General features: G+C 44.0%; 3 protein-coding genes across 3 annotated transcripts in view; all 3 read left to right on the plus strand.

Moving 5' to 3' along the window:
- The window catches only part of frem1b (Fras1 related extracellular matrix 1b), a 45,069-nt gene extending 32,550 nt beyond the window's left edge, over positions 1 to 12,519 (plus strand). Inside the window, exons 25-35 of the mRNA XM_061239411.1 lie at positions 3,848 to 4,049; positions 4,792 to 4,936; positions 6,347 to 6,476; positions 6,638 to 6,710; positions 7,019 to 7,168; positions 7,587 to 7,843; positions 9,635 to 9,682; positions 10,026 to 10,223; positions 11,307 to 11,422; positions 11,707 to 11,792; positions 11,988 to 12,519. Of these exons, the coding sequence (XP_061095395.1) occupies positions 3,848 to 4,049; positions 4,792 to 4,936; positions 6,347 to 6,476; positions 6,638 to 6,710; positions 7,019 to 7,168; positions 7,587 to 7,843; positions 9,635 to 9,682; positions 10,026 to 10,223; positions 11,307 to 11,422; positions 11,707 to 11,792; positions 11,988 to 12,199 (1,617 nt within the window). The 3' untranslated portion in view covers positions 12,200 to 12,519. The remainder of the gene's footprint in view (positions 1 to 3,847; positions 4,050 to 4,791; positions 4,937 to 6,346; positions 6,477 to 6,637; positions 6,711 to 7,018; positions 7,169 to 7,586; positions 7,844 to 9,634; positions 9,683 to 10,025; positions 10,224 to 11,306; positions 11,423 to 11,706; positions 11,793 to 11,987) is intronic.
- Positions 12,520 to 12,973: 454 nt separating this feature from the next.
- Positions 12,974 to 18,711, plus strand: atpaf1 (ATP synthase mitochondrial F1 complex assembly factor 1). The gene is made up of 9 exons (XM_061238159.1): positions 12,974 to 13,209; positions 13,787 to 13,895; positions 14,099 to 14,149; positions 14,371 to 14,433; positions 15,075 to 15,125; positions 15,466 to 15,513; positions 16,875 to 16,970; positions 17,481 to 17,588; positions 18,220 to 18,711. The coding sequence occupies exons 1-9, from the start codon at positions 12,992 to 12,994 to the stop codon at positions 18,400 to 18,402; spliced, it is 927 nt and encodes a 308-aa protein (XP_061094143.1). The 5' UTR covers positions 12,974 to 12,991; the 3' UTR covers positions 18,403 to 18,711.
- A 150-nt stretch (positions 18,712 to 18,861) lies between these two features.
- Positions 18,862 to 26,681, plus strand: rab3b (RAB3B, member RAS oncogene family). The gene is made up of 5 exons (XM_061238160.1): positions 18,862 to 19,807; positions 20,892 to 21,116; positions 24,666 to 24,784; positions 25,796 to 25,920; positions 26,460 to 26,681. Exons 2-5 carry the CDS (start codon positions 20,892 to 20,894, stop codon positions 26,645 to 26,647), a joined length of 657 nt encoding a protein of 218 aa, XP_061094144.1. The 5' UTR covers positions 18,862 to 19,807; the 3' UTR covers positions 26,648 to 26,681.
- Positions 26,682 to 26,864: the final 183 nt, after the last annotated feature.

The following is a 26,864-nucleotide window of genomic DNA, read 5'->3' on the forward strand; positions in this document are numbered from 1 at the left end:
ACCATAGAGGTAGGACTTACTCCAGCTCAGGGAGGAGGCGGTGGCCTTTACCATAGAGGTAGGACTTACTCCAGCTCAGGGAGGAGCCGGTGGCCTTTACCATAGAGGTAGGACTTACTCCAGCTCAGGGAGGAGCCAGTGGCCTTCACCATAGAGGTAGGACTTACTCCAGCTCAGGGAGGGGCCAGTGGCCTTTACCACAGAGGTAGGACTTACTCCAGCTCAGGGAGGGGCCAGTGGCCTTCACCATAGAGGTAGAACTTACTCCAGCTCAGGGAGGAGGCATTGGCCTTCACCATAGAGGTAGGACTTACTCCAGCTCTGGGGAACCGCACACAAAATAAAATGACAGGTCAATCATATGAAAATATATTTTTTAATGGTAAGCACAGGCTGATACGTTATTTATAATAGCAAAACTATTCTCCAGCTTTTGCATTTGCACCGCTTTAGGTACTTTTTGTACCTTTATTTCTCTAGGTCCTCTAGGTTTTCACTCCAACTCTAACAACGCATACCTAATTCAACAGCTTCGGATCGCATTGAGCTGCTAATTAGTAGAATCATATGTGCCAAATTAGGGTTGAAGTGAAAACATTCAGGACGGTAGATCACCAGGAACAGGGTTGGTGACCCCTGTTGTAGGTGGTAGTTTCTGTCAGCTTTTTTTTCTTTCATTGCTCAGCACTTGAATCATTGAAGCAGCTGATTACACTGATAAAACAACATCAGCTGGTTTCTGGGGTCTGAACTAGTTGTTGATTTTAAGATGAAAGGTACAGTGGCCCGCTGGGATCAGGACTCGATCCGCTGATCTGCGTAGCCCCCAGGCTGGGGTGTGAAAGTGATGGGGGACCTTCAGACAGAGGTCCTGCTTCCTCCAAACGTCATACATCTGGTGTGGTTATTATGTCAGTGACCGCCAGGAGCAGGGCTATGCACTGCGCTTACCCAAGCATGAGTTTTAGTCATCAGTGTCATGTTTAATATATAATAATGTTTCTAATTATACATTTTTCCCTTTAACCTCAGTTGTTCAGGCATATGTAGTCTTGATGCTATGTTTACGGTTATGTACAGTATGTGTAAGCCTTCAAAAAATGTGTTTGGGGGAGATGTATTTTGAAAGTGATTTAAGTAGATTAAAAAAAAACAGAAATGGCAAATAACTGATAAATTATACACTCTTTTTTAAAACTGTAGCTATTTTTTAATGCACATATCAAATCTGAACAGCAAGTGATGACTCCATAACCTGTCTCACTTTGTCGTTTAGTCTGAGACGGTCTCTGGGTGAAAATTAAGGAGCGGTCACCGCGAACACATCCTTGACATTTTAGGAACACTTTTGACACGGTCCACAGCACTTCTATGTAAACAGAAAATGTTTTTTTCCCCCCCGTACATCTGTTCTCTGTCCTGACCCCTTCCCCTCTTCCCCCAAATAAACCCACACAGACCCCCCTGCAGGCTCCTGCCACGTTCCCAGTCCCATCATAAAATGGCCACTGTGAGCCTTTGCAACAGATAGCAAATTGCAATGTTGGTAGAAGTATACATATTTTAGGGTCTAGCTGCTATTTTTCCTAGCTGTTTGTACAAAGATTTCTCACCTGACATGACGTATGTTTTTGCACAATTATCAGATGACGTTGCTAAATGTTAGCACGGAGAGCAGAACACAGGAGGTGCAGGGGGGAGGGTTAGGGACTTTTCAAAAAAACCTACTATGGGGTCCAAAAGTGAACTGTTTTTTGACGTTTGTTTTTTGGAAACAAGAAACAATCAAGAAAACTTATCAATATTGACACAGCCTTATATAGAATAATTTAATATGCATAAAAATGTCTTAACGTTAATCTTGTGTTAAATCAAGGTAACGGATGGTACTGTTAAAGTAGTCGGTCCCTCTAAATTTAGATTTTAGGTGTCTGTAGCTAGCTAATATCAGTTCAGTCATTGGACAAACACTTTTAGCCAATGTGGCTAACCAAAAATATATTTAAGCGTGTTACACAAACGCCATTTATACTTAGGGAACAGTAAAAAAAAAACCTCAGTAAACACTCAAAAACTGAAATGCACTAAAGTTTGTGCAATAATGGGGCTTACAAACATATTTTAACCTTGCTTATTCTTTTTATTACCTGCTATCTGTTGCTCACGGCGACATCAATAGATAAAATTACTGCTTGTAAAGAAGTAGCAATAAGTAGCTAATCTCTGTGTTGGTACACTATCCAGAGGACATATATTGTCTTTTGTCTTTTTTGTTCCAGATTAATTTGTTGTTGCTTGATTAATTAAGCAGAGCTTCAGGGTCAGGATTAGGAAACCAGTATATAAAAGAATACACACTTGAACACTTTAAGCTTTTGAACATTTATCAGGAGTTCAACCTTTAGAGAATAGCTGATATGAAGATACTCACCACTGGTAATATACAGAGTTACAGTATAGCTATGCAATGCTGCAAAATAAAGGAATCCAGTTACTTCATACAATATTCTGTAATGATCAATAATGAACCAAGGGAATTCTAGGACAACAATCGGAGCACATACCTCATTTTATATAGCTATTAATTAAATGATCTTTTGGTTCTAAAGTCTAGACTCCAGGCTAAAGATTATAGCTACCAAATCTATAAGTGAAATTCAAAACCATGATGTGGTAATTTTGGTAATTTTACCATCATTTCTCATTTTAGTAATGGTGATGAAAACAGATTTTTTTTTTTTTTTGTTCCATTCTTGTATGCTAAACGCTACATATGCTAAACTGGAACACCTGCACGCGCAGTGGGACGAGCGCAGTCAGGCGGAAGGCGGTTGGTTAAAACAAAAGGAGGATAAACGTTAAGCCCCCCCGCCGCGTCGCATGAGAAGGCAGAACAACTTCTTGGCCAGGTGGAGGGCTGGGTGTGCCATCCTTTGAGTCGTGCGGTGGCTCTCCCGTGGCCCACGGCGCACTATAAAATTCTGCTGAGCCGCCAGCGAGGCGGCTAACGCGCTGGCCAGCGCCGACCGTCCGGGGCCTTGGGAGAGAGCCGCTACGCTGGCACAGGTGAGGCAGGCCCAGGACACTGCCGGAAACTTTCCCCAGGACGCTGCGGGACTCCGCTATCTGTCACTCGGCTGGAGCCAAGCTGCGCTAATTCGAGCTAAAGAATGGAGCCCGTTCCGCTTCCTCTTAACAAACAAAAGCCATACACTGCCCCCCGAGACAGCGCTGTGCATTCAAAATCGTCATAAATAATGCCTAAAATTACTCTCACAAGCGAATAACTCGCATAACGTAAAGCTGCAGGTACTGACGTCACCTGCACCTGGTGTGCGGTGAATGAATGACCACGGTGTGTTTTTGTTTTTACATTTTTTTATTTTTGGTAGTGTTACTGATGATGATAAACACTTGTTTGGTGGGCAAGTTTGGACAAACAATATCCAAAACGCGGCCAGACTGCTATATACAAATATTCATATATTTATATAAATATACAATTAAAGTCTCATAATATGCAAGACTAAAATATACCAATCACCCATTCAAAATCAAAGTTGTTTGTATGACTCAAGCACATTTGACATTTTTAGATTTTGGTATGTTATTGTTTATGTTCTTGTACTTGGTCTCGGTAGATAAAATCAAGCATAATAGTTATATCAATCTGCTATTTGATGTTCACATATGATTGATTTCAGGTCAGAGACAACCTCAAGCGATTCCGAGGGAACTGGCTGGGCGGAATATGAGACATTGTTTTAGCACCCTCTACTGGCGAGATTATATAAATGCACCCCGTACAGAAAAAGCGGATATTTCAGTGAGCAACTTATCTTTTTAGGTGGAACATATTGACAGGACCCCCCCGAGTTTGTCAATCAAGAGAATTCCCAGCACGGTTGAGAATCTTCCGGGAGGAAAGCAGGGAATCTACATCACGTCCCGGGATCTGCAGGCCTCCGATCCCGACAGTCCAAACGCTGAACTGGAGTTCACGATCCTGCGTTCACCACACTTCGGATATCTGGAAAACTCCCTCACAGGTACGGTCACCCACCCCGACGATTCAGCGAGGGAGGTTATGCACAGTGTGTTTTCTATTTAAACGTTTTTATTTCGTGCAGCACAGATACAGTTCATAATAGTTCATAATAATACATGTGACGCTGCAACATTAACCCTAAACGCTCCCACATAAATAACAGATTCACAAATCACAAGCAGGGTACAGACACAGCAAAAACAAACCTTTGTCTTATACATTATACACACATAAATATTGGCATACATGGCAGTTAATAATGTGTTATTTGACTGAGGCTTTTATCTAAAGCGACTTACCGTTGATTCGACTAAGCAGTAGCGGTCCCCCCCAGGGCGGCCTGTAGCGTAGTGGTTAAGGTAAATGACTGGGACACGCAAGGTCGGTGGTTCTAATCCCGGTGTAGCCACAATAAGATCCGCACAGCCGTTGGGCCCTTGAGCAAGGTCCTTAACCCTGCATTACTCCAGGGGAGGATTGTCTCCTGCTTTGTCTAGTCAACTGTACGTCGCTCTGGATAAGATCGTCTGCCAAATGCCAATAATGTAATGTAATGTAATGGAGCAATGTGGGGTTAAGGGTCCAACAGCTGTGCAGATCTTATTGTGACTACACCAGGGCTAGAACCACCAACCTTCCGGGTCCCAATCATGTACCTTCGCCCCTAGGCTACACGCTGGCCGCAGTTATGCCCGTTATGGACAGCGTTGACATTCCCAGCTCTGACGTTTTTGTTTCTACAGGCGGCTACATCAAAGGACGCTTCACGCAGAAGGACCTGGACCAGCGAGCCGTGCGCTACGTCATCGACCGCGACATCGAGGTGACGGGCGACAGCTTCGAGTTCCACGTCAGCGACCCGGCCGGCAACACCATGCTGCCTGAGGTGTACGTACAGTGCGCCGAAACTCTGCGCGGTGTGACAAACCAACACTGCCCTGTCAATTCTCAAAGGTCCACTTGCATAGGGGCGACACGGCTCAGGCAGTAAGAGCAGCCGTCTGGCAGTCGGAGGGTTGCCGGTTCGATCCCCCGCCTGGGCTGTGTCGAAGTGTCCCTGAGCAAGACACCTAACCCCCAAATGCTCCTGACAAGCTGGTCGGCGCCTTGCATGGCAGCCAATCGCCGTCGGTGTGTGAGTGTGTGTATGAATGGGTGAATGAGAAGCATCAATTGTACAGCGCTTTGGATAAAGGCGCTATAAAAATGCCAACCATTTACCATTTGCATAGTTTTTGTTTTTTTCCGCTTTTCATATCATCCTGGAGCTTTTGATTTGTGTTCCATACCTATTCAAGGAAAACTACAACGTTGGTAGACATATGCATATTTTAGGGTCTAAGTGCTATTTTTCCGAGCTGTTTGTGAAAAGATTTCCCACGTGACATGACATATGTGTTTGCACACTCATCGGATGACGTTGCTAAATGTTAACACAGAGAGCTGAACACAGGAGGTGAAGGGGGAATTGGGATCTGCGAGCAGGCTTAGGGACTTTTCAAAAAACTATACGCTACCACGTCTGTGAATGTTTTGGGAGTGATTTAGATACTAAAAGCAGGAAGAGAACCCCAATGCGTGTAGGCCTTTGAAAGAACAGCTGTAAATTTGGGCTTAATGCTGTGAGGACTGTCGTCAATCACGGTTTATTCTTTGAGAGGCGGAACTCTTTGGGAATGGGGCGAATAAATTACAGCAATGGTGGCAAACATGGCATAGCGATATATCCGTTGTCTTTCTTTGAAATAGTACAAGTCAGTTTCATGTCCCTTTTTTTATTTTCGTTCAGCAACAACCACCTGCTACCAATTATCTCCTGCAAAAACAAAAAAGTGTTTTAGCTAAGAAAAAACCTTCAACCTGCACGTTGGTTAAAGCTTTGACGTTGTATCGTGCGACAGCCAATCCTTTGCTGCCATCTACTGCAAAAGTAAAGAACATATATTTGAAAACATTTCATGTTTTTGAAAGAGCAACATTATGAATTGTTCCAAAAACGGAATATTCAGGTTTAATGCTTTGAAATGCATACCCATGCACAACTTCCACTTGACCTGACTTTTGTTTACTGCTAACCCTACAATGCATGGCAGTTCACTGTGGACATGAGAACTGCCATGATCTCCTACATATCTCTGCAATGTTTGTCCTTGTTTTGTACTTTATTAGGTTTTGTTTTTACCGATACGGACCTATGTGTCTGAAATAAAGTTAAATTGAATTATAGCAAGCTGCAGCTGCGGCGAGTTTTTTTTATCCTCAACGTGAGTTTACCGCTGACTGTGCTGCCCCCTGCAGGCTGGAGCTGAAATGGTCCCGAGTGGAGCTGTCGGCCACGTGCTTCCGCGTGTGCGAGAACGTGGGAATCCTGCCCGTGCCGGTGACGCGTAGCGGGAACAGCATCGACCCCGCCTACATCGGCATCCAGGTACAGATTCCAGGTGAATCACGATGTAAACTCATGGAAACTGACTCAGGGTCAGCACTGGACAAAGCTGAATAAAAGTACAGATAAAATGGTATGTTAAAACTGTATATGAGGGGGTTTTGTTTAATCTTTAGCGCTGTTTATTGGTTGTTGTGTTTCAGGTGGTGGAAGGCACAGCGAAAGTGGGGAGGGACTTCACGCATAGCACTGCTACTCTAATCCAGTTTGATCCAGGTACCTACTGTCCCACTTTCTCCAGTTTGACTGTCATTACTCAATTCAAACATCTTCTCTCTCTCATTTGGATTCCCCTCTCTCCCCCATCTCTCTCTCTCACTCCCTCTCTCCATCTCTCTCTCTCTCTCACAATTGAATTCAAAATGCTTTATTGGCATGACATATTTTACAATACACATTGCCCAAGCATTATAATAGCAACAACAATGAACATAATTCCAATAAATATAGAGATTTGTGGAATGTACAGTATCTTTGACACTCTCATTTACATTTCTCTCTCTCTCTCTCTCTCGGCCTTAAAGGGGTGAACTTGAAGAGCTGGAACATCTACCTGAAGGATGATGGGCTGGAGGAAAACCACGAGAAGTTCGAGGTGGTTCTGAAATCACAGAAGAACGCGGTTCTGGGTCCGAGGCAAAGGGCCACTGTGGAGATCGTGGACCCGAGGGGAGGTACTGTAGGAGCGAGTCAACCCAAATTCTCCCCAAGTTTACATGCATGAATAAACCATCATGACAATCATATTTCTAAAGAATCGGATGCATGGATGTAAAACTCATTCTGTGAGCATGTACAGACATGTCAACTTTTGGAGTTCAAGTTTTGATATAGGAGGTTAATTAGAAGGTTCAATCTGCATTCAGAGTGGTTTTGAGATATTAAGCTTCAAAGATACCACAGTGAAATGGCTCCAAGCATTTTTTTGTGAGTAAAACTTCACACATATATTGTAGTTAGTGCCCTATAAACAATGTATTTTTGACACAATAATTTTTGTCCAAAATGCCGGTAAGAACCTTATAATTCGAACACCTAGAGGTGTTAAGAGACTGGAGTTTGTAATCAGAGTGTTCTGGTGTCCGTCACCAGGCAGTTGTGACCCAGAGGATCTGAGAGTGGAGGAAGAGGGGAACCCCGCGTTACCCCCACCCAAGGCCCACCCGCCCCAGCCTGAAGAAGACCACGTCATACACTTCCAGCCGGACACGTCCCGGGAGAAGGACCCGCCCCCCCGCCGGGGGGACGTCCCGAACCGCCACACCTTCCTGGACGACGGCGAGGGGGGCCAGCGTGACCAGGCGGGGGCTGGAAAACTACTGAGGGTGCTGGGCAACGGCAGGGGCAAGGTGAGGGGGGGGGGGGGGGTCATACATTACATTACATTACATTACAGGCATTTAGGGACCCCAAACATTACATTACAGGCATTTCGGGACCCCAAACATTACATTACATTATATTATAGGCATTTAGGGACCCCAAACATTACATTACATTATATTATAGGCATTTAGGGACCCCAAACATTACATTACATTACAGGCATTTAGGGACCCCAAACATTACATTACATTACAGGCATTTAGGGACCCCAAACATTACATTACATTACAGGCATTTAGGGACCCCAAACATTACATTACATTACAGGCATTTAGGGACCCCAAACATTACATTATATTACATTACAGGCATTTAGGGACCCCAAACATTACATTACATTACATTACAGGCATTTAGGGACCCCAAACATTACATTACATCACAGGCATTTAGGGACCCCAAACATTACATTACATTACAGGCATTTAGAGACCCCAAACATTACATTACATTACAGGCATTTAGGGACCCCAAACATTACATTACAGGCATTTAGGGACCCCAAACATTACATTACAGGCATTTAGGGACCCCAAAACATTACATTACATAACATTACAGGCATTTAGGGACCCCAAACATTACATTACATTACATCACAGGTATTTAGGGACCCCAAACATTACATTACATTACATTACAGGTATTTAGGGACCACAAACATTACATTACATTACATTACATTACAGGCATTTAGGGACCACAAACATTACATTACATTACAGGCATTTAGGGACCCCAAACATTACATTACATTACATCACAGGTATTTAGGGACCCCAAACATTACATTACATTACAGGTATTTAGGGACCACAAACATTACATTACATTACATTACATTACAGGCATTTAGGGACCACAAACATTACATTACATTACATTACAGGCATTTAGGGACCCCAAACATTACATTACATTACATTACAGGCATTTAGGGACCCCAAACATTACATTACATCACAGGCATTTAGGGACCCCAAACATTACATTACATTACAGGCATTTAGAGACCCCAAACATTACATTACATTACAGGCATTTAGGGACCCCAAACATTACATTACAGGCATTTAGGGACCCCAAACATTACATTACAGGCATTTAGGGACCCCAAAACATTACATTACATAACATTACAGGCATTTAGGGACCCCAAACATTACATTACATTACATCACAGGTATTTAGGGACCCCAAACATTACATTACATTACATTACAGGTATTTAGGGACCACAAACATTACATTACATTACATTACAGGTATTTAGGGACCACAAACATTACATTACATTACATTACATTACAGGCATTTAGCAACACTAAGCCCTCCACCTGGCCTGAGCAGACACTCTTAGAGTGCAGATCGAAGTGTGAAGAGGACCCTAGAGGACAGTACGGTTCCAAGTCCTAGCGTGACCATACAGATACAATTAGATACAAACCTCACACCTACAGTTGATTAAAATTTTTTGTTAACTCAAGTGGATGGCTCAGTCTACAGCACAACTATAATGACAACGACAGTGACAAACAATATCATTGGGATCACTTTCAGATACATTTTTTTCCAGCTGTATTAACAATAAGTCACCGGCTGCCAATCAGAATCCAACTGAATTTACAGTGCGTCACATTCAAAATGGCACATTATTATAGCCCAGACTGTTGACAGAATGTTCTTGGTGTGGACGGGCATTAAGCTTTATTCACGGCCGTGCTGCGTGGTCTCTTTGTGTTCTGTGCACACAGGTCCGTTCCTCAGGGGTTGAAGTCCGGGGTGAAGAGACAACTTGGACAGTAAGAACCTTCGGAAGATCAATATCGATCAACTTTTTTTTTCTAAATCTGAAGGTGGTAAGAGCGGTCGTCTGGCAGTCGGAGGGTTTGCCGGTTCGATCCCACCCTGGGTGTGTCGAAGTGTCCCTGAGCAAGACACCTAAACCCAAATGCTCCTGACGAGCTGGTTGGTGCCTTGCATGGTAGCCAATCACTGTTGGTGTGTGTGTGTGTGTGTGTGTGTTTGTGTGTGTGTGTGTGTGTGAATGGGTGAACTAGAAGCATCAATTGTACATAGCGCTTTGGAAAAGGCGCTACATAAATGCCAACAATTTACCATGTATTGTCCTCTCCTGTGTTAAAGTTCCATGGAATAATTCCTCTGAGGGTGGAGGAGAGGAAACTCCTGGAGCCGGTGCCAATGCCACAGGTCCACACCGGCCTGCAGATCACCCCCATCTGGACCTGGTCCGGCCCGGCCCGCGCTGGGGACCGGGGAGGGGAGGCCCCCCAGGGAGACTCCCCCCAAACCGCGCCCCGCTCAGCCGGACACAGACACAGGGTGAGCCGTGAGCACACTGCCTCTACTCCGGCCCCGGATCCAAATCCCAGGAAATCAAACATTCGCTCGCTCAGGAAATCTCCTCGCCCAGACTTCATGCGTACATTTTACAGTCGGGACCGTTCTTACTGTCCGTGTCCATATCCCCGTATGGTCCTTTCACCGTTTGAAAGAGGACCTCTATATACACTCAGTTTCCCTTTAAACTTGTCTTTGAGGTCTTCAGCGTCCTCAGACATTCTCACGTCACCCCCCCCTTCTCACTGACATTCACTGGCTGCTTCTTATGGCTCGCATCAGATTTTAAACTTTGGTGCTAACATACCAGGCAGTTAAGAGATCAGCCCCAGCATACCTCCAACAGCTCATCAGACCCTACAGGCCTGCCAGACCTCTCCGTTCCGCTACCTCTGGACACCTTCCTGACCCCTCTGCACTGCCCGGTCACACATCTGTAACTTGGACTTTTTAAATGTTGCATTTGTTCAAAGCAAAAACTTAAAAAAAAAATTAGACATTATTTCTCCAAAATTCTAACACAAGCTCTCTCTCCCCCCTTCCCTCTCTCCCTCTCACTCTCCCTCTCACTCTCTCTGTCCCTCTCCCCCTCTCTCTCACTCTCTCCCTCCCTCTCCCTCTCACTCTGTCCCTCTCTCTCCCTCCCTCTCTCTCGCTCCTTCTCTCCCCCCTCCCCCTCTCTCGCTCCTTCTCTCCCCTCTCTCCCTCTCCCTCTCCCTCTCTCTCTACCTCTCTGTCCCTCTCCCTCTCTCTCCTTCTCTCTCCCCCCTCTCCCCTCTCTCTCGCTCTCTCTCTGTCCCTTTCTCCCTCCCTCTCTCCCTCTCCCTCTCTACCTCTCTCTGTCCCTCTCCCTCTCTCCCTTTCTCCCTCTCTCTCCCCCCTCTCCCCTCTCTACCTCTCTCTCTCCCTCTCTCTCCCCCCCTCTCCCCTCTCTCCCTCTCTCTCCCCCCCTCTCCCCCTCTACCTCTCTCTCTCCATCTCTCTCTCCTCTCTCTCTCTCTCCCTCTCTCTCCCCCCTCTCTCTCTCTCCCTCTCTCTCTCTCTCCCTCTCCCCCTCTCTCTCAGGGGGGTAAAGTCTCTGGTACCTGTCCCCCTGGCTGGGCCCCTCATGAGGGGCAGTGCTACACCCTGAGTGCAGACACAGCCAGCTGGAGCAGTGCTCAGCAGTCCTGCTCTTCACGGTACAGATGCAGTACACTTTACCTTTCAGTCCCCGTACAGAAATATGATTACTATATACGTACACTGTGACCAATGTATTTGGTACACCTGTATACAGCAGCTTGTTAATACATATATGTAATCAGCCAATCATGTGGCAGCAATTAAATGCATACAAGCGTGCAAACATTGCGTTAACAAGCTGGTGTACAGGTGTACCTAATAAAGTGCTCACTGAGTGTAAGTGTAATAAATGCCTAATAAAGTGCTCACTGAGTGTATACATTGGGTTGTTTTCTTTCAGTTTTGACAGTCACCTGGCGAGTGTCAGCTCCAGAACAGATATGAAGTGGTTATGGAAGTTTGCTGGGAAGCAGCCCTTCTGGATCGGTAAGGCCCAGTTACTCTGCGTTTCGTAGTTTAAATGCTGTGTGGGGCCCAACGGCTGTGCGGGTCTTATTGTGGCTACACCGGGGATCGAATCACCGACCTTGCGTGTCCCGGTCCTTTACCTTAACCACTACGCCACAGGCCGCCCCTGTGGCGGTAGCACACCAGGCAGTTAAGAGATTTGTGTGTTTACAGGACTGACCGGTTCCTCGGGACAGTGGTCTTGGACGGACGGTCGCCCGCTGTCGTTCTCCAGACTCGGGAAGGCGGCCGGTCCAGGCCTCCGGTCCCAGGACGAGGCAGAGCCCCGCTGTGCGCTGGTCCAGAGTCAGAGGAAATGGACGCCGACGAGCTGCACTGCAGATGAACACGGATACATCTGCACCACACCAGCACAGTATACCTAAAGGGCAGGCTAGGGGTGGTTATACAAGCATACAGTACTTGGAGCTGGAATAATGGTCCGTGGAAATTCATCTACAACTGTTTTTACCAGGCTCTGATTTTTTAAAGGCTCAGTATAAAAACTCTGAGCTCTTTAATAGTTTTTAAATTTGGATTCATCGGGCTTGGAAACACCAGTTTTGCGTTGTTCTGTGATAATAAATGAAGAACTGAATATATGTTAGACTCTTTCTATTGTGCTGCTATATATTTGATAAACTGAATATCATATAACTTCTGATAAGAACTGAAATATTGTCTACATATACAAATCTCCTAAAAAAGAAAAGAAAAGACCCTCCTTGTAAATATCTCCTTTTTGTATTATTTGCAACTTGTGAATGTTTTTTTTTTTCAACAATAAAGGCTGCGAGAGCAGTTTGACTCATACTCCTACTTTGATTCATAATTTATTTCTGTATATATTTTTGCCTCGGCGTCTGGTTGAAATGCAGAGATACTTGCCGGTTTTCAAAATGACATTCATGAGTTTGAACCACTTGTAACCACTGGTCATCTAGTTGTATATCGTTCACAATCACAAACTGAACAGTTAAAAAAGGATTGGCCAGTTTATGAACACATCTGTGCAGCTCCGGTGTCAGCAGGTTATATATGACATAGATCAAAGTGGCCAGAGATTATTGCTTCCTAGCAGGTAATGCTACCTTCCAGGTCTATTCCGGGAAATACATCTCTCCGGAACTAAGGGCCGACGAGTCTTCGTTTCCTCTATTTTAACCGGAGTGCTTTCGATGTGCGACCGAGGGCGAGTTAAGATGGCAGCGGCTATGATACAAATGTCATGTTTGTATCGTGGGTTGTTGGCTGTCAGGACAGCTGGAATCCGACCTCTAATTCCAGGTGTGGTATCTTGTCACCTGCGCGCCTTTTCGATGAAGAAAGAGTCGGAAGTGTTGGAAAATAATCCCTATTACAATAAATATCAAGCGAAGATAAACCAACTTCGGAGGTATGTGATGGAAGTCCTCTTGATCTGTCAGCTGTGCTACTTCATATATATTTTTAAAAGTGCGATCAAACCCCGTTGTTACTGGACCAGAATAAAATGTATTTAGCGTACTTGCTATGAATTTGTAGTTGGCTACTTTAATTGTCACTTCAGCTAGCTAACGTCAATGTATCTGGCTCGAGTGCACGTTGTGACGTGCTTCATGCACACAGGCTAAACTCATTTTTGTGATATTCGGAGAACCATTGCTTCCGTGTTGCCAGATATATTTATTATTCAAGTGAGAACTACTTCATGGCATTTTGCATTTTTATTTTTTTGTGAATTGTGTAGTATAGTTCTCTGTTTTTGAACTGTATTATAGCTTCGAACACCGTCAACTTCACCTTGACACTTTTTGAAACATGACCTATTCTATAAAGGTGGGTGCAGGTCCCCAAGGATTAGTCTCCAACCATATTATGAAACCGTCACAGTATACCCGACCGTTGCTGTTATGGCACAGTGAAGGCTAAAAGTCAAAAGTGTAATATTCCTAGCAATTTCTGAAAAGTCCCGTTATTGGCATTTAAACTAGAGCCAAGCCTGACGAGTATGAGGCTCGACTGGAGAGGAAGGGAGAGACGAAGAGGGAACCGCTTGGGCACTCCAAACAGGCGGAGTTCATAAAAGTCATGGAGAAGGAGGTACGTTACCTATTCAAACCGTTACATTATACGGCGGGATGTAATCAACGCGTCCTGCCTGTCTGTCTTTAAATTAATCCTCATTACAAAATCAGACCCTTACCAAAAATGAAATGATTTACTTTTCGCTCAAGTTGAAATGTTTGTCGGTGTGCTACGAGCATCCACAATCACTGAGATAATTAATTTTCTCACCACTGCAGTTGGAAAAAAGGCAACACACTGACGGCACCAGCGGATTTACCAAGGACAAGGTAATGGAATTGAAAACTGGGCAGAGGCACTTGTTGTACAAGATGGCAGACGAATAAACAACATTCATCAGTTTCTTCCTCTCCCTCCTTCCTGTGTGTCCATTTTCTCTCTCTCCAGTGTGAATATACCACATTTAATGATTGAATGTAATTAATGAGTAACTGGATTACTTTTTTGTTTTAACTTTGGTCTGAATGCTGTTCTGTTGTGTTTTTCACAGACTCTCGGGTCGATCCTCAATATTGACATGGTCCAGGATATGTCAGGAGAGGAAGTGGGCAAGGTCAGTGCACATTTTAATTGTGCTTCACGGTGGGATGAACAAAATACTGCATTTATTAAATTAAATTATCCATTTGTGGAATTGAGATTTCATGTATAAGTTTAGTCAGTTTAGTTTCTCAGCCCTGGTCGCGGGGATCCACTAGATAATATTGTTCCAGCTTTTTGTTGAGTTCCACTAGAACATCAGGTGAATAGTTTCAGATATTCAACTCATTCTGGTGAAGCTTAAATAGAATATTAGACTTATGCAATAACTTGTATATCAGACATTTTGACAAATGGGGAACAAAAATGTAGCATATTATGGCTTATAAACTTTCGTTTATTATTATTATTATTATTATTATTATTATTATTATTATTATTATTATTCTTGAAAAACTGGCAGCACATTTATTTCAGAAAGCATTAGTATTTTGTCAGTTGACCGAGTTTTGCTGAACAACATTCAGGTGTACAGCTTGATAAGTGTAAGCTGAGTTAAGGAAATGCTTATGTTGGTACCATTAATTAATTTAAGCATTAATTGGTTAGAAATCTTCAGAGAATAATTTCTTTACATTGCTGCCATTCAGTCTTTGAACACATGCCTTGTAGCCTGTCGTTTTGGCATCATTAATGCGAGTGCTTTTCTTCCAGCTGTGGATGCAGTACTTTTCTGCGAAAGACACCATCAGTGCAGTCATACCAGTGAGTGGCTCTGTAGCAGTTGAAATTGTTTTTTTTTGTTGCTTCTGTCTAATTTGTTTATAAGTTTGTTGAAGTGAGGAAAGATTGTATGCAAGTAACAGTAATGAGACGCGTAACATCAAGGGGGGTTAAACTGGATTAGATTTGGCTCCGAGATTAATCTTCTCTCTGGAGAGCTTGGGAGTAATATTCTAACCAATTGTTTTGAAAGGCATATCTCAACTGGTAAAGGTTAAGAAATGTCAGAATCCTTAAAAATAGATCAAAAGCTTTTGTTTGCATTTAAAAGATTGCCTGCTGTTTAATTATGATTAATAAAATACAGTATTGATCATTTCAGGGGGAGATATTTGAACTCATGTTCAGCAGAACCAAGTCCTGCCCCACGGTAAGCCTCTTAGTGTTCAGCGCCTTGGAGCGAAGCCATTGTTTGCCTGCATAACCGTAAATAACCACAGGGTGGCGGTGTTGTGCAGATGGATGACTACTAAAGCTGCAACCAGAGCTATCCAGATCCAAACCGTAGTTTCGATACGACTTTCATTTGGACACTAGGCCTATAAATATGTGCATCTGCTGTTCTTGCTGTCATAAAACAAATTTGTGCATCCTTAACTTTTTTCTTTTTTTCTGAAATACTGTATTAACAAAAAGACTGTGCATGATGGATATGCATTCCTAATGATATTCTGTCCACTTCCAGTTAAAACAAACACTTTCAACCAGGCTCTAAAACAGTTAGTTATTAAGGTCAAGGGCACTTGGTAAACTCAGAAAATGAAGAATTTACACCCAAATTAGCCACTGCAGCTAATCCAGAATACAGCCATATGGTCCTGTCTGTGATCTTCCCTGGCATGCTCACTTTGCATCCCTCTTTGTCTTACTCTTCTACATATTACTATTTTCTAACTAGATATAGCTCAGAAGTAACAAACGCTTTCCGAGAACTGAAATAGCCAGCTGCTTGTCAATACATCAGTGTTTTAACAATGGCTAATACATGCCATCCTGGTCCCTCCCCTCTCCTCCCAAATCACCCTTTTTCTAAACTCCACATTTGAATTACGTTCCGGTCTCGCGACCGGGGAGCGTCACTCATGGCCGGGACACGTCCCACGAGTCTTGTGAGCACAAGCAGGACCGCAGGCCCAGCTAACACAGTGACTCATGAATGCAGTGGCAATGCAGCGCTCCTGTATGATATTATATATTAATAATAATAATATCTGTGTTAGTTGAGACGAGTGGCAAGATCTGATGATTTTTCAGTAACACTTTATTCGAAGGCTCCTAAGTAAGGGCTATGTAACACTTTCGTACGCACATTCATAAGCACTACATAAGCATTCATAAGCCCTTATGTCAATAACCGCAAATAGGCACATGGTGTGTTATCTTCACATCGATGCAGCAAGTGTCATTACCATGACATACCAAGTGAACTGACACAAGATCCTTATGTTGGTTACTGATATAGAAGTGCTTATGAATGTGCTCATGGCAGTGTTATAGCGCTCTTATGCCTTCCAATAAAGGGTTACCCGTTGTTTCTTCAGGAAATGCTGGGAAAACATTGTCTTAGCTTGTGTGCTGCTGATTTATCTTGCGTTAGGGATGGAGAAGGAGACGGGCACGGGTCTCTAAGCATGTGGTTTTGCTGAAGATGTGCAAGTGTGAATATTTTATTCTCTTTAAAAACGGTAAGTGAAGTCTGATCATTATACATGTCTATATACCATCCCACAGTTCCTGTACGCCTTGCCGCAGAATGAGGGCTATGAGTTCTTCTTGGGTCAGTGGTCTGGCCTGGAGCTCCATTTCACCTCTCTCATCAACGTCCAGGTATTCATCCGTACAACCTCGCCTGCAAAAGCCCAAACTATAAATGATAACTATAAATGCATCATATAAATATTACATATGTGGATGGCGAAATCCACACCACAACTATTGACGACAACGACAGAGACTAACGATGTCATTGGGAATAATCACAGAGCGATTATTTTTTCCAGTTGTGTGAACAATTAAACACTGACAGCCAATCAAAATCCAGCCTTATTTAAATGCAGATGACAAAGCCAAGAGACATTATGTTCATCAGCGTGGATGCTCACATCGTTATCGTTATGGTTATCATTCTTGGTGTGGACGGGGATTAACAGCAGCACACAGACTTACCTGATCAGTCTGGTTTCTTCACAATACTGTCAGTACTCCCAATGAATAGCCAGAGCTCTTAATTCTTGAGCTCGGAGGCTAGACAATCAGTTTGAGAGAATAAGACAGAGAATAAGATTAATATATTGTGTTTTGTGTATGTGACTGCATGCTGTGTGTGTGGTTCCTCAGACTATGGGACAACACGCTCCCAGCCAGCTGATTCTGTACCACTACCCCGACCTGCAGAAGGAGAAAGGCATTGTCCTCATGACTGCGGAGATGGACCCCAAGTTCATAGTACGTGATGCTGTCCGATCGGGGTCCATTACGTCATTACGTTTTGGATTCAAACACTTTTCTGCACTTTATTGAGCTTGTCTGGTGCATTGGAACCTCTCAAAAACTGCAAGCTCGCCCCCTTCTTGTCCTCTTGGTTGGCTCAATTGCACCAGGCAAGATCAGTAGAGCACAGAAATGTATTTGAATCCAAGACAATTACATAATTGAGCCCTGGATGCTGCCCCTGACCTAATCTCTTAGGCTCAATGATTATGGGGTGATTTCACAAACACAGATTAATCTTATTCCTGGACTAAATTTAGTTTTGTATGGAGAATCTGCATTCACAATTTAATTTAGTCTTGGACTAGGTTTAATCTGTGTCTGTGAGACTGGTCAACCCTTGGCAAGACATAGCACCAATCGACATCGTACATTGCCAGTTATATTGTATGATAGAATATTCTTTATGAATTAATGTATTGATGTACTTGGAAAAATTGAATGGTACATTGCAGTTTTAATCACTGACAGTCAAACCGATTAATGTATCACTCTGGGAAGATTGGAACTTTCTAGTGACACAGTCTGTGATTTTGTGGAGCTTTCTGGTTTGTGTCTTCATGTGCTTTAACACTCCCCTGTGCAGACGGTTCACCTGGCCCAGTGCTTGGCCAATCAGGTTCAGCTTTTCTACGGGACGCACCGTCAGGAGACCTTCCGATTGGTGGAGACCTTCAACCACGAACCGGCAGACTTCAAACACATGTTGGTGATCGCAGAGCTGGAGCAGAGCGGTATTGGTCCGGAAGTGTCCCCGGCACTCTCCTAGTCCAGCGAGGACCGAGGCATCAGGAACGCTGCTCTAACACTGAACTTTAAAACGGTGGAGTTGCAGAAGCTTGTTCCAATCAATATCAGTGGCTCAAAGCTGGTGTTCCACTCGTCCTTTGGACATTAGGTATCCGTCTGTTGTCAGACTGAGCAGGTGAATGACGGGAAGATGCGTCCGCCATCTTGATCCCTCAGATTCTCTACTTCATGGCAAGTTGGTATGATGAACTTTCAAAATGGACTCTGAAAACTCTTGGTCTCAGCAAACGTTTATGAACGTGTAAAATAAATGTACGTTTTAGATGTATCTGTCTCTGAGCCCTGGCTTGGTTTCACAGTTCTAGTGTTATCAATTAGCACTGTATGAAATTGCAAGTGTCACATCCAGTTGTCAGTTGCAATTAGATGTCAGAAATGATCTGTGGATATTAAATTATGCAAAAGCTGTTGCACTTACTACCCATTATCACTTATGGATGTAAGGACTGGACCCTTACAAAGTGCAGATATTGCTTTGTATTGGAAAAAAAGACCCATAAACCACACTGAGATTTTATGTGAGATGTGTATATTGTGGGATGCATTGAATGGAAACCAGAAAGCAGATTCATAATCCTTGGCTGGAAATGCAAGTACATCTGGTGGATTTATATTTGCCAACAAAATGTATAAATGGTAAATAACAGCGGATATGTTATGCGTTTTATTATGCAGACCTTATTATTTTATTATACATTGTTCCTTTCACTTGCCCACTTGTAAAATCGCGTAAAGCCGTTTCAAAATGAAAATCGGTCTTCAATGTGAACACAAAATCAGTGCGCACATTTGGGTATAATTTGTGACATTCAACGATGAGTCATAGAAAATTGTATTCCGATTGGTTCCTAAAAATAAATTGATGGTAGATGGTTGACTCATTTGAAAAAAACCGAAGCCAATTGTACATTATTGTATGAATGCCACCAATCATGACAAGTATGAAAAAATGAATGCAAAATTGACACAGATTGTCACCGTCTTGACTATTTCATTCTGAATTCGGCGTTCAGGGGAGGTGAGCCACGCTTGCAAATTGTATCGGTTGCTCCTCCTACAACGTTCAAAGCTCCTCTTTGCTGGAACATTGATGCACGGAGTAACGTAATTTATGAGAAATAGAGACATAATTGGCTCCAAAATTAACCATAAATCTGGCAATTATTTATGGTACGGATTATTTAAATTGGTTTACATTACGATCGAGACTGAACGAACAGCTCTGGGAATATTGAATCGGTAAACAAGACCCCTCTTCGTTTTAGCTACAGCGTGATCACATACTTGATTCAGACTGGCTTTTCTAAAGCCATAGAAGGCAATTGCGACAAATACAAGACCGGAACTTTAAATATTTATTAAAGGTGAGTACTTAAATAATTGCTTTCCTTATTACATTTGAATGTTTTTGGTCTCTTGCTCTCCCGCAAAATATGTGCGATATATTCCGTGCCAGGTAGCCTACAGTATTTGAAATCATTCTCGACTGGGAGTTAAAATTAGTGACTTCATAAAAAATTCAGAAGGTCACTCATAGTTAAATAATCACCGAGATTATTCAAACGATTTTATTCAGCATGCCTTCAATTTGGTCCGCATTAGTCTGCAAAACACCTGCCCCCTACCTAAGATGTTGCCAGGTAACATAAAACCGGATGTAATGGGGCTGTCTATTCACATTTTTGTGGACTGTCGGGTTGACAATCCTATGTTCATTCTGCGTTAGTTCGCATGCAAATAACCAACCGATCCTCGTGTTTTATTCCAACCTTTTGAATGTGTTTTGAATACCACCACCACCACACCTCGATTGCGAGCTTGTCTCAGTTATTGGCTTGCATGCACTTACGCAAGGACGTGTGTAGAACCATTATGAAATAAATCAATCAACCATTATACTCTGACCTTAATACCCTATACCAACAATAACCTATTATCAATATGTTTAACTGTACAAACACGGATTAGTGAATTCATTTAAAATGGTTATATAATTGGCCTCGCAGAAAGCATCTAGGCTATGCTCCCTAGTAACTGTCTGATGTGTTACCTAAATTAGCATATTAACATGAGGACTTTGACTTGTCAGCGTCTTAGAAAGCTCAAGGGAGCGATACGTCTGATAATTAATATGACGGTGGTGAATTAGGCACACTGCAATGTGTGTGGCGTGGTGATGCAGTTCCACCTGAAACACAGCGTCTTGCTAATAAGGGATGTACTTTGTATAAGAAATAGGCAGGTTCTCTTTCTGATGTCTTTTGTATTAAAAGCCTATTTTTCTATCGCTGTCTCTCTCATTCACACACACACGCACGCACGCACGCACGCACGCACGCACACACACACACACGCACACACATTTTTCGGCAATCCTCTACTGAAAGTGCTCGGTACAAGGTGATCAGTAGAGACGTTTTTTCCTGCTTTGCTCGCTCGCTCCCACAGATGGCGAAGGCAGACTATCGCATGGGCCACAGGGACAGCTCGGACCAGAACTTCGACTACATGTTCAAGCTCCTGATCATCGGGAACAGCAGCGTGGGCAAGACCAGCTTCCTGTTCCGCTACGCCGACGACTCCTTCAGCAACTCCTTCGTCAGCACCGTGGGCATCGACTTCAAAGTCAAGACCGTCTACAGGAACGACAAGAGGGTGAAGCTGCAGATCTGGGTGAGTTTTAACCTCTCCTGCAACTGCCATTCCATATTTTCTCTTACTAAATATATTCTAAATAGATGCATTAATGCATTTCATTTTCTACGAATGTGTTATTTACCTAATGCTTTCATCACAAGTGACTTACAGTTGCTGCAGACTAATCTCCACTGGGGGGGGACAATCTCCCATGGAGTAATGTGGGGTTAAGGGCCTTGCTCAAGGGTACAACAGCTGCGCAGATCTTATCGTGGCAACACTGGGGCTTGAACTGCCAGCCCTGTCCTGTACCTTAGCCACTAGACACAGGCTGCCTCGTTTACATGAGGGAGGAAAAATGTATTCTGCCCACAAATAAAGGCAAAAGAAGAACCTGTAACCAAAGTCAGAGTTGCTTGCGGTGACAGTAAGACGCTCGCACCGGATTATCTTGGTGTAAAACATGAGCAGCAGTTAATAGGATTGGAGACAGAGCTGAGACAGGGATGCAATTAAGCATAAATCTACAGACTATGCATATGCCATTGGTACACTGTCATTATGCAGTATGAGTAGACTGCAAATAGATGGATCAATAATACTCTCAGTCACAATTTCAACAGGTAAAAGAATGATGTGGCTAAACAATCTACATTCACAACATGTACTGTAGTTTCATTCCTGTTTACGCTGATAAGGGGAAGAGCCAGGATCACAATCCAGGCATTGGAAATCTGTTTTTGTGTGTACATTTGGTGGGACTTATGTTACACATTTCTGATATTTAAAGGTTAGTCTATGAGCTAATCCTGTAGTACGTTTCCAGAACAAACCCACCAGCTCTGAGTTATAGTTCTACATCCATGTAAGACTAAATATAGTCGTACCTCAGTGAGTGGTTTCGAGGCCTTTGAGCCTTAGCTGGTAGAGACGACCAGGGCCTCCGGTGATCTTGATGGTTGTCATGGAAGCAACACTTCACCCACTGCTCCCAGGCAGACATCTTGTGAGGCAATTAATGTGGCCCCTCGGGGTGAAGGGGCAGAACCCTTATGCACAGAAGCCAGACGTGCGAACAGCAAACAGTTACTGTTGAAGGATTTAAAATGAACGTTCCAATTGGTTCGTCACCAACGCCTTCTTAACACAAATGGATGCGACTTAGGTCTAACGTCCAGCTGATTCGTTGTTTACCTGTGATTTATTTGTAATTTAAAGGCAAGACAAATATTACATTGACTAAAGTGCATTATAACAGCCAAATGATTGTCAACTTTTGTTCTCTCTGCGTTTTCCCATCAGCAGCCATTTTTGTTCGCTGATCACTACTAACTGTTACCTTTTCAAACTGTTAACAGCTTATGCTCGCGGCAAACATTAAAAAAAAAGTTTGAATATGTTGGCGAACGTACGTTAGCTAACGTTTGCCATTTTGAACGCACGTCTGGTGTGTGCTCGGAAACAGCATAGGTGGAGTCAGCTGCAGTGTGCGGTTCTCCGAGAGTGGTAATCAGCACCGATTGGACCCAGCTTGAGAACTAAAAATAGACCCGGCGCTTAAAACAGCTGCTGAGTCACAGCTCCGGGCACCGAAGATAGAGGAAATCCGAAAGAATGCGGCTCCAGCGTACGCAACCGCAAATTCAATTACAATAAGTGATTAGTTTAATTTTCTTTGTTTTACTCCAAGCATGTGCAGTACAATTCCCAATGCCAAATGGCACAATGTCTTAACGTCTTATTCCACAGTGCTGTTGCTTATGTAATTCTATTTGGAAAGCCAGTGTATAGTGTAAAAAGCGTAGTAGTTTTTAGTGTGCCTGCTGATTTTATGTTACACACTAAAGCAGAGGTGTCGGAATGCAGTCCTGGAGGGCTGCAGTGTCTGGTGCCTTTCATTGTGTTTCGGCAAACGAAATCGAGACGATGGAGCCATTAGTGATGAATGAGTCGAGCGCACAGTCCTGTGATGTTATCATTTATCATTTCAGACACCGGCAGTATTATATAAATGGAGCTATAGAAATGTCAGGAAAATTGAAAATGTAGACCTGTAGGCTTGTAGCCATACTCACACGCTACAATGACCTCTGGAGTTCACTGATGTTTGTGTTTGAAGTGGAAATAAAAATAACATCAAATATCATTAGCGTTAGCGTGCACACCACAGGAAGCTGTGCGGATGAGGTTTAGTAAGTGTGGAAGACCAAGTACGGAGTTACGACCGAAAGGTTAGCAGAAGGCTAAATAAACAAGCCAACAGATGGATTGATAAAGGGATAGAATGAAAAAGTGACCCTAATTGGAAGACGAGGGCGTTGTTATGGAGCGCATGGATTAGTTTCCCCCCACTACAGTAAATTAGTCGGGAAGAACATGTAACAACAGATTATGTCCAGTTGCTGTGTGGTGATTAAGGTTAATAGGTGACTGCGGGAAACGGTCGTGTGAAATGCAATCAGTTTCACACGGTCGAGGTCTGATGGATATTAGCTGCTCATCCATCCGTCCAGCTCAATATTTTCTGCACTACAGCCCCAGGCTTTCCACTCGATCCTCTAACAGTGCATTTACCCGTCTTTTCAAAATGAGGACTTTGTCCTTTGTGGTATTGTCTGAATACAAGTCTAAGCATTTGTAAATACTCTCACCCTAAATTGTATCTTTTGACAACTTCTGGTCGAGAAGTCATCCGTGGATCCACAGTAAGTGTGGATAGTTCTCTTGGCTGGGAAGGGAACTTTGGTGTTGGACTAATCGTACATCTCATTATACATTGTGGGGTAACCTATAGCCTAGTGGCTATAGTGGGACTGGCACCTGGGAGGTTGGTGGTTCAAGGCCCAGTGTAGCTGCAATAAGATCAGTGCAGCTGTTGGGCCCTTGAGCAAGGCCCTTGGCCCTACATTGTTCCAGGGGCGATTGGCCCCTGCAAGAGCTGTGATCCAAAACCTGCAGCACTCTTCTGCCATTTACAATGGTGCCTGTGGTTATACAATGACTGACATCTAAGGCCAGGAGAAAATAAAGGCAGAGGTTGCTGTGGGAGTTTAGAGGGAGAACGCTGCGAGCTTCAGAGAGGTGGTTAGCATGGTGTGAATGTCTGCTGTGTGAATGTGATTGGACCGCTCAAGAACATAACATTACATTACAGGCAATTGGCAGACGCTCTTATCCATAGCGACGTACAACCAAGTGCAAAGTGCATACCCATCACCAGGAACAAGTGCGCTGAAAGCCCCTAGAGGGAAGTGCAATTTCAAGTACTAAGAGTACAGCAGAGATAAGGACTAGGGCATATTTGATTCATCTGACAATGGATTATATCATTGGAAGCAGTAAGAATACAGCCCACTGCTTAAGGGTTTTTCTCCCCACTAGGGAGTTTTATTTTTTTCTTCACATGCTTGCTATTTTGGGGAACGGGTCTGGTGTTTTCGTTCATCCGCTACTCAGCTTCTGCTACTCTGCAAATCGTCTTTGTGACAGTCTTCTGTTAAAAAGGAAACGATTCAAGAATTGAATTGCGTTGCGTGTGGCCCCGGTTGAAACTCGAAGCGCTTTTGTGTTCACACCTGTCTGTAGGACACGGCTGGTCAGGAGCGCTATCGAACCATCACCACGGCGTACTACAGGGGCGCCATGGGCTTCATCCTCATGTACGACATCTGCAACGAGGAGTCCTACAACGCCGTGCAGGACTGGTGAGTGCTGTTCTGCCGTTATGTGCGTCGCCGAAACGTTTTTGCTAAAGACAATGACCACAGTCTCTTAGTCATTAAGCATCCTTTGTATTAAATTCTGTGGGGTTTCTGTTGAGGGCGGCACGGATGGTGCAGTGGGTAACACTGCCGCCTCACAGCAAGGAGGTCCTGGGTTCGAATCCCGGTCGGCCGGGGCCTCTCTGTGTGGAGTTTGCATGTTCTCCCCGTGTCTGCGTGGGTTTCCTCCGGTTTCCTACGGGTACTGGGTATGAGTGTGTGAGTGAATGGTGTATGTGCCCTGCAACGGATTGGCGACCTGTCCAGTGTGTATTCCTGCCTTTCGCCCAATGTATGCTGGGATAGGCTCTAGCCCCCCCGTAACCCTGTTCAGGACAAGCGGGTTAAGATAATGGATGGATGGATGGGTTTCTGTTGAGTTTCCGCAGTGTTTCCCATGTCCCCCAGCCACTTACTGACCTAAAAATAAATCCTTCTGAGTCAATTTTGCAGCAACACAGTTTTCCATACAAATAGCCAAATTGGGCTGATTCAAGAAAATGGTGGTGGTGTTTTTTTTTTTCATCAACCTGCTGTTGCTATGGAACTTTCTGCTTTGTCCTTGTTGGTGATTGCACAGCAGCCTGACTTGATTAGTGCTGCATTTCTTGAAAGCTTCATCTGAATGAATTAAAAACGGAGAGGCATCACTTCAGCCTACCCATCGAAATGCTACCCTCGAGACTACCTGTACCATGATAGGCAAATGCATTTCCATAATCACCACTGTCATAAACACACTATTACCAGGGAACTTTAGACTTGGATCTCAGTCATATTGCAGTATCTCCTCAAAACTTGATGTCAAAACTTGTACTTGATGTCTGGCAGTGTCGTATAATGGATAATGTAACTGGGCTTGTAACTTGAGGTTTGCAGGTTTGATTCCCAGTAATGCAGAAAATCACACAAAAACACATTGGTGAAAGTTTGGGAATGCTATACATGTTCCAGGGCCACCCAGATCAAGACGTACTCCTGGGACAACGCCCAGGTGATCCTGGTGGGAAACAAGTGTGACATGGACAGTGAGAGGGTGGTGTCACCTGAGAAGGGCAAACACCTGGCTGACCAACTGGGTAAGTGACCACTAGGCTACAGCCTGTATGTGACTGGGACCCAGAAGGTTGGTGGTTCAAGCCCCGGTGTAGCCATGATGAGATCTGCACAGCTTTTGGGCCCTTGAGCAAGACCCTTACCCCCACATTGCTCCAGGGAGGATTGTCCCTTGCTTAGTCTCATCAACTGTAAGTTGCTTTGGATAAAAGCATCAGCTAAATAACAAAAGAACAGACCAGCTTTGCCCAGTACGTTGGATGTACATTGGCAGATGGATGGATAGATCATTACATTTATATAGCGCTTTTCTAGACACTCAAAGCACTTCATAGTGATGAGGGGGAAATTCGCCTCAACCACCTTGGTGTAGCACCCACCTGGGCGATGCACAGCAAACCTCACACCAGCTGAGGTGTAGGGGGGAAGTGATGTTGTTACTGTTTAGTATGCTGAATTGCAAGCTTTGTTTTGGGAGTCCATGCACCACAGTTTATCGCCAAACTAGCATACTGGTGCTACTTAGGACTAAAAAGCGTACTGTATGTGCCTCTGCCTGCAGGTTTTGAATACTATGAGGCGAGTGCCAAGGAGAACATTAACGTTCGACAGGTTTTCGAACGGCTGGTGGACATCATTTGCGTGAAGATGTCTGAGAGAGTGGACACGGAACCACCCATGGTCACCGCAGCCAAGACCACCCGGCTCACCGACAAGCCGGCCAGCCTGCCGCAGAACTGCAACTGCTGATCCCGCCGTGTCCAGTATCACCCCCCCCCCCCCGCCCCCCATCACCACCACCACCACCTCTCCCACCTTCACCTTCCTCTCCCCGCTGTCTCAAAAGCTGTTTCGCTCTCTCTCTGTCACCCACCACTCCCCCAGTTCATTCACCCAAGACGAACCCTTCATCACTCATCCCGCTCTTAAGGGTTCAGCTTGACCTCTCACCTCTCACCTCTGACCC

This window comes from Conger conger, chromosome 4 (genome assembly GCF_963514075.1).
Source record: "Conger conger chromosome 4, fConCon1.1, whole genome shotgun sequence".
NCBI lineage: Eukaryota > Metazoa > Chordata > Actinopteri > Anguilliformes > Congridae > Conger > Conger conger.

Bases quoted from the DNA above. Each gene is read 5' to 3' on its own strand.
- atpaf1 (XM_061238159.1), top strand. From the start codon at position 12,992: ATGTGCGACCGAGGGCGAGTTAAGATGGCAGCGGCTATGATACAAATG. The intron at 13,896-14,098 runs GTACGTTACCTA...TCACCACTGCAG, and splicing joins TAAAAGTCATGGAGAAGGAG to TTGGAAAAAAGGCAACACAC. The intron at 15,514-16,874 runs GTAAGCCTCTTA...ACCATCCCACAG, and splicing joins GAACCAAGTCCTGCCCCACG to TTCCTGTACGCCTTGCCGCA.
- rab3b (XM_061238160.1), top strand. From the start codon at position 20,892: ATGGCGAAGGCAGACTATCGCATGGGCCACAGGGACAGCTCGGACCAG. The intron at 21,117-24,665 runs GTGAGTTTTAAC...ACCTGTCTGTAG, and splicing joins GGGTGAAGCTGCAGATCTGG to GACACGGCTGGTCAGGAGCG. The intron at 24,785-25,795 runs GTGAGTGCTGTT...TACATGTTCCAG, and splicing joins TACAACGCCGTGCAGGACTG to GGCCACCCAGATCAAGACGT.